This window comes from Chelonia mydas, chromosome 1, assembly GCF_015237465.2.
Source record: "Chelonia mydas isolate rCheMyd1 chromosome 1, rCheMyd1.pri.v2, whole genome shotgun sequence".
NCBI classification, from domain to species: Eukaryota; Metazoa; Chordata; order Testudines; family Cheloniidae; genus Chelonia; species Chelonia mydas.
Genome location: NC_057849.1, coordinates 248,658,618 through 248,671,324, shown reverse-complemented (window position 1 = coordinate 248,671,324; position 12,707 = coordinate 248,658,618). Strand labels below are relative to the sequence as shown.

General features: G+C 45.2%; 1 protein-coding gene across 1 annotated transcript in view; it reads left to right on the top strand.

Annotated features, from left to right (window-relative positions):
• Window positions 1–12,707, top strand: part of PAH (phenylalanine hydroxylase) — a 68,038-nt gene that overhangs the window by 23,097 nt on the left and 32,234 nt on the right. The window contains exon 3 of the mRNA XM_037879691.2: window positions 9,747–9,930. Within this exon, the coding sequence (XP_037735619.1) occupies window positions 9,747–9,930 (184 nt within the window). The remainder of the gene's footprint in view (window positions 1–9,746; window positions 9,931–12,707) is intronic.

Below are 12,707 nucleotides of genomic sequence, written 5' to 3'. Positions count from 1 at the left end.
CTACCCCCGAGCTCTGGGCTCTGGAAGAGCTTTAAAGGGCCTGGGGCTCCGCTGTGGTAGCAACTGCCGGAGCCCTGAGCCCTTTAAATCCCTGCCTGAGCTCTGCTGCCCGAGCCCTGGGGTAGCGGTGGCCGGGCTCCATCGGGGATTTAAGGGGCCCTGGGGCTCCAGCCACCACTACTGCCCCAGCCCTTTAAATGCCCGCCGGAGCCCCACCGCTGCTACCCCAGGGCTTTGGCAGCAGGGCTCAGGTGGGGATTTAAAGGGCTTGGGGCTCCAGCCGCCGCTACCGCCCCGGCCCTTTTAATCCCCTCCGGAGCACCGCCGCTGCTACCCCAGGGCTTCAGCAGCAGAGCTCAGGTGGGGATTTAAAGGGCTTGGGGCTCCAGCTGCCGCTACCGCCCCGGCCCTTTAAATCCCCTCCGGAGCACCGCCGCTGCTACGCCAGGGCTTCAGCAGCAGGGCTCAGGTGGGGATTTAAAGGGCCCCGGGAGGGTAGCGGGGGCTGGAGCTCCAGGGCCCTTTAAATTCCAGCCTGAGCCCTGCTGCCCGAGCCCTGGGGTAGCGGTGGCAGGGCTCTGGTGGGGATTTAAAGGGCCCCGGAGCTCCAGCTGCTGCTACTGCCCCGGAGCCCTTTAAATCCCCGCCAGAGCCCTGCTGCCACTACCCCGGGGCTCAGGCAGCAGGGCTCAGGCGAGGGATTTAAAGGGCCCCAGGGAAGTAGCAGCAGCTGGAGCTCCGGGGCCCTTTAAATCCCCACCAGAGCCCTGCCACCGCTACCCCAGGGCTTTAAATTGTCCTCTTGGAAAGCTGGTCCTGGTACAGTGCACCAGCTCTTACTAGTATGTTGTACCGGGGCCTACCAGCTTACTTTCACCTCTGAATTAAATACTGGCCATGTGAAATAAGGAAAATCCTGCCCAGAGCCAGATGGATTAAAATGTTTACTAGTAAAAAAAAAAAATAGGGTGGAATAATTCATCGTCGGGTTTGAACCTGGGGTCACTGGAACTTAATGCATGAGCCTCTACTGCGTGAGCTAAAAGCCATATGACTGTTAGCTAAGGCTGTAGAGCAGACTCATTAATCTCTTTCTCTCTCTCTCTCTCTCTCTCAGTGGTCTTGACACAACACCACACCCAAGAGGTGTGTGGGTTACAGCATGATGCAAATTGTTACCTCACGTTCAAATAGAAATCACCCTGCTTTTGTTGAGTAATGTTCTTTTCACATCGCAGAATTTCACCCTCAGGATCAGGTTCTGATCGCTTTGCTGGCGCAGTGCAGCACATTTGATTTACCTGGCTGTTCTCATGCAGTAGGTTGTTGCATCATGTGAGTAAAGATACTGGGACCTGGCCCAGAGGTAAATGGTAACACTGAGTCAGACCCTTTGCCTTCTGAGCCAACAAAGATGACTGTGGTAATTTTTTTTCTGTTTAGGGAGTTAACTTTGCGATCAACAAATAATGACCACTTTGAAGTTTATCTCTTTGACCATCATGAATGTACTGGGCTTTTGCTGAATTTTGGATTGTTTCCAAAACAAGAGGAAAAGCATACAGGTTACGCAGGCATGGGCACATTTTGCAAAGCAATCTGTCCCTAGAATTTAACTCAGTACGTTAGTGGGATAAATGGGACCTCTCCCACTTCAGCGCACACACAACTCCCAGAATACCTATTTCCACTACAACAAGCACCAGCTATCAACCCTTCCTTTGCTGCTCTGATCTAGACACTGCAGAGGGGTCATTTCATAGCTTTTAACTTCAAGACAGAAAGCACTGTGACATACTGGGTTAATGCTAACGAGAGCTGTGCAAATTATTGTGTTTTTTCCCCCAAAAAAAACTAAAATAAAAGGCGTTTCTCAGTGATACAAAAGATGAAAAAAATTATTAGTTTCAGGTCAGATGAAATGTTTCATTTCAATGCTGAGCATTTTGAATGCTTTTTCATTTTATTAAAAGCAAAGGACAATTAGAAATACCATTCACAAAACCACAGGAGGAGGTAGGTTCAGTTGTGACCTTGCCCTTGGTCCTGCGCAAGGGGCAGTGGCTAGCTCCTTTCTCTCAGGAGCAGACAAGGGAAACAGACTGTGACTCAAAGTAACTATCTGGTTCCTGGTTCTGCCGTGCTCCAGGAGGAGAGAAATCTGTACTAGCCTTACACCAAAGGCAGATTACTTCCCAGGGCATGTTGGCTCAGTTTAACTGGCTGCCACATGAAAATGGGCAGGGCGGTTGGGAGAAGGGGCAGAGCCCTGTGTGCTTTGCACAAAGCTGCATGATTCATGGCTGTTTAATTTGTATTTAATACATTCAGCAAACTCTGATCTCATGGGCTTTGGCACTTAGACACTGCTGTGATGAGTGCCTGAGGACAGAGGGTCTCAGAATGGTTGTCACAACTCCCCAGAAGTGTCAGGAGGTTGTGACCACTCTGCCCTTCCCCCACTGCTGAATGGCAGGGTTCCTGACTAGATATCAGCTAGACAAGAGGGGTGTCATGGAGGGGTGAGGGTGGGGTCCCTGTAGGGGAAAGGGGGTTGCAGTATGGAGACAATTGAGAATCCCTGCCTTAAACAAACAGAGCCTAAACGAACTCTCCCTGACCAAAACGAAAGTCTCTGCATTGACTTTGAGGAAGCTATTCAAAAGCACAAATGGCAATTAGGCTCCTAACTTTCATTGACTCTCAATGGGAATCAACTGCTTAACTGTCATGTGTGCTTTTTGAAAACCTTCCCTTTTAATGGGACTTGAATGTAGCCCACAGCTAGTCAGGGTTAAAAACTGCAGCACATCATTTTATATAAAGCTGGTAAGAAAGAGCATGTAAATGTTCACTCTGGGAGTATTTACTCAGTGTCTGAGTGAAAATTCAGTAGTTATGCAACCACCTTGTAGGAACGTCATGATGGGTCCGAGGTCGCTTAGTGACAAGGGCCATGGAAACAAGCTACAGATGGATGTTTATAGCTGTTCTTGGTTTTTAAGAATCGAGTACAGGGGCGTGTGGTAGCTCACAGAGGGAAGACACAAATGCGTTGTTGGAAACAGTAGCCTAGAACTATCGCTCCCCCTTAAGGCTTCCTAATAGAGTTGTGAAAAACATGTGTGAAAATGGAACTTCTCCAATGATCTTTTGTTAAAAGACTTGTTAAGGATGGGCCAACGTCTACCACCAGTGACACCTGCGGTATTGCCAACTCCAGTCGTTCAAAAAGCATGAGACTGATTTCCCGCCCCCCCCCCCCCAAATCCTGACTTTGTCTTAAAAATCATGAGACTTTTAAAAATCATGTTTTCAGGCTTTTTTCTGCAACCATGAAGGCTAGATGCTTACTTCCCCCCCCCCTCCACCCCCCCCGTAAGGAAGGTAAAATTTTAAGCTCCAGGAGTGAGGCCTTTAAGCAAAACAACAACTGTGGTGAGACTCAGGCTAAAATCATGGGAACTGGCAACCCCACTGAAGACTGGAGGGTTACATAGCGCAAAGTGAGAGCTATCATTGACCCTAACGGTGAAATCTGTTATAACTGGTTACTACATGATAATGCTGAACTTATAAATGGCAAGTGTTGTGCCTTTAAATAAATGCAAGGCAGACAGCTATACGCTTACAAGCATCTCTGCAACGGAGCAACTCTGACAGGGGACTCACTCATGTGCCGAAGCCCCTTTCCGTTGGCCAAATAATCATAAAGGAGCCATAAATCCCACGTATGGAAGACCCCCATGGAGCAGGTTTTCCACAGCAGGCTGAAGGCAGGAGGAGGGCCTGCTGAGGTAGGAGGGGGACTGGCCAGGGTGTGCCCACCCCTGGGGGATTCTGCACAGCCGCAATCGGAGAGAGGAGCAATTGCAGCAAGGGCACAAGTTAGTCTGAACCATGTGCTGAATTGGCCCCTGTTGTTCCTGAATAGGGGAGATGCAAGATGTCCCCTCTCTGACCCTGTGCTAGCACTGGCACAAGGGTGAATCTGAGCCAGGGGCATTAGGCGTTAAGGTGTGAACTACAGTGTTGTCAACCCCAAACATTCAAAAATCGTGACTTGGGCCCCAAAATCATGACATTGGCTTAAAAATAATGAGGGTGTTTTTGTTTTTGTTTTTTTTAAGAAATAATACACCCGAGGAGGTGTATTTTTTATTTGCCTTCTGGTTTCTGAGCTTTTAGAGGATACTCATGTCAAGTTTACAAGCTTTTGTCTGCAACCAGGAGGGCTAAAAAAAACTTTTTTAAAAAAACCACTAACCCCCAAATTCTCCTTTTGGCTCCAGGAGCTGGAGCTTTAAGTAAAACATCAAATATCATGAGACTAACAATAAAATTGCAAGAACTGGCAACACAGACTACGTCCTACTGAGTTCTGACTCATATAAAATATAATTACAATACCATCAGGAGACACCAGGTGGGGAAGTTGTACCAAAATGAAGTTGGGTGCTGAATAGAAACTCAAGTAACAGAGCTGCTGTAAATATTTTGAAGTGAAAGTGTTTATTACCAACACAAAACATCATTCTGCAAAACTACCAGTTGGGAGGGGTCAATTTCTGTGACTGAACTTCTGTTTCTAAAACAACAGTGATTGTAACTTACATTCATATGGCTCCAAAAGGATCCCAAAGCACTCTTTACAAAATGGCAACCATATATATCTATATAATACACACATGATTTTCTTTGCCCATTGCTGAGACGCAGGCACCTCTTGAATGAAAGGCAAAAATTGTTTGTGAGTACATAACACTACATCCTCGAGTCTGTTGTTTTGCATTATACAAGATGTTAGGACAGGAAGTGAAGAATGCCCTCCTCAGAGCTGAAGGAAGCATGTCTCTTTCACCAACAGAAGGTGGTCCAGTCAACGATATTACCTCACCCAACTCTTCTTACTCAAACCTGGGGCCAACATGGCTACAACAACTATGCAAGCAATTGTCTTATAAGAACAGTTTTTCTGTATTGTGTTCCTCTGAGCAAACTACTGATTGTAAGAGAAATGGACATAAGAAATACAGATCAGTTTTGTTTACAATGTACTTAGTAACAGATGTTTTTGTAGTTAAGAGCACAGGTTTTAATACAAATGAAAATAAAATGTGAACAGCTAATTGTGTGGGTATATATTGCTAAGGATAGGCAACGTTACATAATTCATGATGGGATATATACAGTTCAAAAGCTACACCTTCAATCATTGTTTTTTTCAGATGATAGTTTGAAATGAAGGTATTGCTTTCTGACATCAGATTGTAATTCAGGGTGAATTTTGACCCTGAGTAATTTAAGCACCATGGGCCTTTAATGCATCAGAATTTCAGACCACTTGGACTGCATTCTGCCCCAGAGTCTCTGCTATGCCCAGTGTCTGCTGAGCATGGAGCAGACTGGTGGAGAGAGGGCTACCAGACAGCTGGCTGCCCCTCTGTGTTTCTGAGGTTGGTTCATGGCTGGCCCTGTACAGATTAGGGCATTGTAGAGCCTGATTTAAACTCTGCCAGGCAAGCATAATTACTGTCCCCCCCCCTTCCCATCTGTTCCTGACATACAGTCTGTACAGAGGTGATGGGAGTGGAGAAGGAGCTGCCTGTGCGAGATTTATACAAGCTAAGGACTGAAGAATTATCAGATGGCCAAATGTGACCAATTTCTGGCCTCTACTCCTGGATCAGTGTAGAAGTGACAGAGAAGGGGGAGAGAACCTGGTCTCACTTATGCTGATGCAAATTCAGAATAGCTTCTCTGATTTCAGTGGAGTTATTCCAGAATTACATTGGTGTAAAGGAGGTGGAAATTTGATTTGGTGAGTATACGTCCTCTTTTAGTCTGACCAAAAGAAACCCGCATGAGCCTCTTCTGCCTCCCTGGTGAACTAGAAACAATCTGCTGTACAACACGATAGCAGATCAATAGGTATTTCCTCTGTATTTGTGCATTAGTGGTACAGCTGGATGAGTAGAACTTGAGAGGACAGGCTACTATAATAAGCAAAATAGCTCCTTCTGCTTTTTACATCAGGCCAGAATGCACCGGGACCGGTGTGGGTGGATAAAACAGGGAGAAGGTATAAAACAGCCCTCCCACCTTAGTCCTGCATCTTGGCACCGGGTCCCTTTGGGTTTCAAGACCCTGCACCCCAGGCTCAAGACTTTTCAAGGGGAGTGAGGCCAGTGTAGCAGGGCTGACCTGTCACTAGAGTGACATGCGTGCTGGCTGCCTGCTCCATTGTTTGTCCTCCCAGGGCTCCTGGACAAAGCATTGCTGTGTGGCCCCTGTTGTATTCATTTAGATGGAACATATGGGCCAAAGGTGTTAACGCAACACAGTCACTGTCTAACATTAAACAATTTTAACAAGGTTCAGGGTTCGGTATGCAGCAACGTCAGCCTCCTTAGCACCATGGCAAAGCCACCATTAAACATCCTTTTTAACCATTTATTAATAATACCGAAAAGAAGGGAAAAGAGTTAAAGCGTTTGAAATGTAAAGCATTAAGTAAGGCTTGTTCCCTTTCCTTTTTTAGAAGGAACACCCCTCGCCCCCCACCCCCCGGGTTTGACAGTCTCTTAAATGGTATCAAAGCTGGTAATGACTTTCCTTTTAGGGGGAAAGAGAAGTTAGTTGACGTGAGCTGAAGCTGCTGCTGTTTTTAAAGTCTGATCCCGTTTCATCTCAAGTGGCGTTTGGGATTCAGCTGGAGTTGGTAAGGGTGGTGATGTCATCTGGGTCTCCCTCTCTGGCCCGGTTTGCTCAGGACATCTCTCAGGACCAGGATGATGAAGATCCTGAGTCCCAGAAACAGTGGGAGAGGCAGCCATGATCATGAAGCTTACTCGTAGCATTCATCTGTTCTGTTCTTTTCCCTCAAAGTCTCTTTCTATAAGGACCCACAAAGCGAATGGAGGGTGGAATAGCCATCCCTTCATTTTTTTTGTCCACCAATCAGGCCTAATATCTGACACACCAATTTTGGTTCATTAATTTCCAGTTCCACATCTTCTATTTTTACCAAGCATGATTTTAGCATAGTCCTTGAGTTATAGCAGGAGGCCTTTTTGTTGGACTAATTCAGTTTTTCGTCTCCCTTTTGCACCTATTTTCATCAACATATATTACTATAGGTTGTTGTGACATTTTATGAACTTTTACATACTTTTTACAGTTGAGCCTACAACAAGGGTAAATTTGTAGTCCCAATTATTACAATACTCCTCTGTCCCTCCCTCCTGCCAATCAGTACAGGCTGTGGGCTTCATTCTCCACTCCCTTGTTCTTTTTTTTTGTTATTTATAACGGTAGTATCTAGGACCCCCCCCCCCAGACATGGACCTATTGTGCTAGGTGCTGTACAACCTCAGAACAACAAGTCTTTGTGCAATCGTTTGCTCCTGTGCACAGTGAATGTAAAATGTTACTCTCAGTGTGAATAGAGCATTCTGGTTTGGTGGCATTTTACCGCCATTTTGCACAGTTGTCTGGGCAGTGGAGAATAAGGCCTAATGGTCCAGATTCTGCCCCTGGTGTAAACCCTCAGTTGCTGCATTGACCTCATTGGCGTTATTGTGGATTTACCATGGCCCAGCTGACAGCAGACTATAGCCCACTGTCTCTGGTCTCTGTCAAAAAATATATCTAGTGGCAAGTAATTTTAACTTCTAAGTCTTGAGCACTGTAATGATCTCTTACCATCTAGCTAAAAAGCAAATACAAAGTAAGGTCTGTGTGCTACACAGAATTTTATGGCTCTAAAACAAATTGTCCCTGGGGCTTAGCACAGCATTCTCTGCATTCAGACAGCACATTCAGACAGCACAACTGGGGAGCATCTTTCATGAGCAGCCGTTGGTGAATGTGCTTTTGAACTTTTCAACTTACTGTACTGGTATTTAGCAAAACAACTTAAGGTAATCAGCGGCTTTCCACCCTCCAGACACAGAAGAGTGCAGTGCATGCTTCTTCCTACCAGATTCTGAACTACCTTTTGTAGCAAGGTATTTCTGTGTTGTTGATGGCCAGCTGCCTCGCTGCACTATGCAGCACAAAGGGGAGCGAAGGAGAGCAAAACCAAGGAGCAGACAGGCCCAAACCTGAATTTTCTCTGTCTTCATGGGTCTCAGCTTCCTTTTGGGAGGCAGAATTTCATTATGGGCCTCACCCTATAGCAACAATGGCTGCAGTGGGAATATGCCTGAATAAGGAATGCAGGCCTAGATCCTACTTTTCGAGCTCGTTGACATTTTTTGTTCAAGGGTTTTCTCAAGTAAACATGGGGTTTTTTTTGTTGTTGTGTTTTTTTTGTAAATCAAAATTTCCTTGGGAGAAACTCTGCTTTTGACTACGTTTTTCTGGTTTTCCTCAAGAAACCAAACCCTGCGCATTCTGGGTTTTTGATGAAAACCAGAAGAATTTTGGAGAAAAATGTGGTCCACAACAAAAACTGTCTTCAAACTTTTTTCCATGGGAGAGAAAACATTTTCTGACCAGCTCTACCTAAGATTCAGCCCCCTCTAAGAGAGAGACAACAGTCCTGCTCACTGGACAGAGATACTGAAACACTTCGAAGTGTTTCAAAAACACTTTGGAATGTGTATCTTGGATGTTATTAATCAGATATGGTATCTATTTAGCTTGCTAGGTCAGTGGTTCCCGATGTGCAGTTTTTTGTTGGTGTTCCCCTAGTGTCGGATTGGCAAATAGGGGCCTTTTCCTGTGCTGTTTCCTATGACAGTTGCTGTCTCTTCTCCTTTGTTTCCATTATTTTTCGCTCTTGTCCTATTCGGTTTCCATTTTCTCTTTTCCTTCTCATCTGTTTTTTCTTCTGTGATTTTTTTTTTAATTTATGTATTTTTGGTGGGAGTGGCTTCCTATTCTTTTATTCTTTCCTGTTCTCTCTTGACTTTTGTTACCCCTTCCAGTTTCCCCATTCACCTGAATGCTACATGCTGCCCTGGGTGGCTTGCAGTGGCACTTTGGAGCCATGCCACATGTGCTTCCAGGGCTGAGCTGAGTGTTGCAGGAGCAGAGATACTTGAGCTTGTAGCAGCTGGCACTTGAGCTGCTCCCTTGGCTGGCTGCAAGGCAGGAGCAAAGAGAGTAGGTAGGCAGGTTTAAACGAATTGTCCATTGCTTATCCCGGCAGTCACAGCAGTACACTTGCAGTAGGGTATGAGGCAAGGAAACTGCATGCACAGAGCGAGGGCATATAATGGCTTTTCATTTTCTGCCCCTTGAGATTTGGATCACACGGTGCCCCGCTTCTGGCTTTTCCAAACCTCATTTCATTGTAATCGCAAATAACTTCAATGTATTTGTTTATTCTCACTTCTTTATTCTTCATGGAAAGAATTCTTGAATCCTGTGTTGATTCTGAGTAAATGCTCTTCTCCACATAGGCGTATTCAGAGCCTCCGTGCAGCTTTTGTTCCTGGTGTACCGGGAGTGAAATTCACCTCTGTAGAAAGCCTATGCATCACTTAAATCCAACTTAAGCCCTATTTTGAGGGACTTAGTTGTGTGCAGGCCCTGCATTGACTCTGCACGGGTAGGTGGGGGGGATTTCAGTTGTATAGGGGTGAAATTCACCCCTATACAACTGCTCCATCTGCTGGAGATTATTGTGGTGTAGAGGGCCTTGTGTGGACCATTCACCAACAGGTGAATTTCAGCATGCTGTGATTCCACCTACAGCATATAGTATCAACATTCAACCTATTATCCTTTTCTCATAGGAAAAAAGTATAAACCTGATCCACATTGAGTCCAGACCTTCCCGAGTCAACAAAGATGAATATGAATTCTTCATAAACCTGGACAGCAGGAATATTCCTCTTCTCACGGATATCATCGCAACTTTGAGAAATGAAATGGGAGCGACGGTTCATGAGCTTTCACGTAAAAAGAAGAAAGATGCTGGTAAGAAAATATTGACTGTGATAATGTTGACTATAAAATTGTGTGTTATCTGCCTAAACCACTCGGCCTTTTTGAACTACTTCTATTCCCTTCAGTAAAGCAGTTTTCTGGTTGACCTCTGTACCTGTAAAAAGAAAAGGAGTACTTGTGGCACCTTAGAGACTAACCAATTTATTTGAGCATAAGCTTTCGTGAGCTACAGCTCACTTCATCGGATGCATACTGTGGAAATTGCAGAAGACATTATTATATACACAGAGACCATGAAACAATACCTCCTCCCACCCCACTCTCCTGCTGGTAATAGCTTATCTAAGGTGATCATCAAGATGGGCCATTTCCAGCACAAATCCAGGTTTTCTCACCCTCCGCGCCCCCCCCCCCAAACTCACTCTCCTGCTGGTAATAGCCCATCCAAAGTGACCACTGTCTTCACAATGGGTATGATAATCAAGGTGGGCCATTTCCTGCAGAAATCCAGGTTCTCTCACCCCCTCACCCCCCTCCAAAAACCACACACACAAACTCACTCTCCTGCTGGTAATAGCCTATCCAAAGTGACCACTCTCCTTACATGTGTTTCCCTTTCCACCCTTTATCTGTCTTGTCTATTTGGCGTGTAAGCTCCTTGGGACAAGCTCGTGACTATACTAGGTGTTGTACATACCCATACACTCTATGTGCATGTGCACTACCTGGTATGGTCAGCCTTGATTCTGGCTGAGGTCTCTTGGATCTTTTGGAATATGAATACATAACCACCTAGCGGTTTTCAATATTCTGTTTGCGGGCACTCACTGATAGTTAGTTAGCAGGGCTGTAGTAATTGGTTAATGTAACTACGGTAGTTATATGTAGTCAGGTGAATGGTTATTAAGGGGCCAGTCTTGCAAACGCTTATCCTCAGTGGGGCTACTTACTGATTAAAGCATTTTTATAGTCCTGTCTCCCATTCCAAAAAGTTGTAGGCATGTTCATTTTCTGCAAATGAACAGTGCCCCGGCTGTTCAAAAAGGCTGTATTTTCATACACAGCTTTCAGCAATCTACCAAATTCATCTAGTGTTGTCTTTTGCTCACACACACAAACAATATGAAGAAACCACACGGGCACAGGTGCGTTCCAAATGACTGCGTTTGCTAAAGATACACAAACATGCCAAGCCTAGCTACATGCACACTGCCACTGTGACTGATTTCCGGTGCCTTCTAGAACACAGCGAACACCATTGGAGGGCTCACAAACTATTTAAAGGGGTATTGCTCTATTCCTATAAACATTACCTACATTCAAACTTGTTTTTTTTTAATGATGGGCTGTGCTTGACATGCACAACGTCTTTAGTCTTGTCAACCTCCAGCAAATTACGTAAAACCCAGATTCAGCAAGTTACTTAAGCATATACCTAACTTTCAGCATGTGAGTAATTCTATTGGAATCTATGGGACTATTCATGCGTTTAAAATGAATTATGTGCTTAAGTGCTTTGCTGGAGCAATGCCAGAATGCTCAGCACCTAATTGAATCGAGCCCTTAATGTGCATTTTTGGTAATGAATGCTATCTAGAGAAAGATTCTCTTTCACCTTCCTAAGGAGGGCTGGCTCCTTTAAGTCACTAAGGAGGGCTTTAGAACACTGGCCTTGAGACATTTGCAGCTGCCTGCCCTTTATGCTCCCTGGATGAAGAACTCGCATCACTTTTCAAAGCTGCCATGTCTTGATCACCCTGACAGGGGAGCAGTCAGGTGAAGACAGGCAGTGCGCTAACATTGAAATAGGAGAATGCAGATTGAATCCACAATACAAAGTGAGCGGAGCCCTTCTTAGTCACCCTTCATAGTAAGGATCCACATAGAAGTAGTTTATAAAGAGTTAATTATCATAAGAGGTGTTATGATTATCAGCATCTTACAGATATGAGTAGTTTGATGAGTTATAGATGGGTTATAAACCCATCAGTAGAAAGTATGACAGATGGTTATAAGCTACCAGTTGACCCATTGGGCTCTCTAACAATTGACTTACCAGTTCTTAAAACATCTGCTGGTCATTTATGAACTCTTTGTTAAATGGACCCTTCAGGCAAAGTGTGACCATATTCTCAATTGTGTTTAATGCATAAAAGTTGCTGATAAAGGACGAAGTAACAAAATAACGAATGAAGTGTTGATTGTCCTGGCTAACTCCAACACCCCCCATCACCACCCCCAAAACACCCTTAAATCTTGGTTAATAACAACGAACCAAATCCTGCAGCCCTTACTAAGGACTAAGGCCAATGAGGCACAGTCCAGCACTATGCTTGGTGTGAAGCAATGTAACCCATGGGCAAACAGAGGGAGAAATTCTGCTTCAAGGAAGTAGATTTCTTCTCTGATTTCCCTGGCAGGGATCTATTACTGTGCCCCTTCAGAGAGTGGAAATCATTCCAACATCTCTTCCACACTGGTCCTTCTCTACAGGCTGATCAGCCTCCAATCTCTCTCCATCTCCTGCTGGAGCACTGTGCACCCCTTGGTGGATGGAGGGAGCAGGCTGTATCCTCCTTCAAGCTCAGGGGCAGCAGCTTTATCTGACACTTATGCAGGTTGGATGATGTGTGGGAAGAGGAGAGGAAGCCTTCTTCTGCACCTCCTCCCCCACAGTGCACCCACGTAAGAGTCAGGCACAATCTTCCCCCTCATAGGCATAATCTTGCCGCCATAATCTCACTCAAATCTTTTGGGTCCAATCGCCCCCCTTCCCCCACCCATGAAATCAGGGAGAGTTTTTTCTA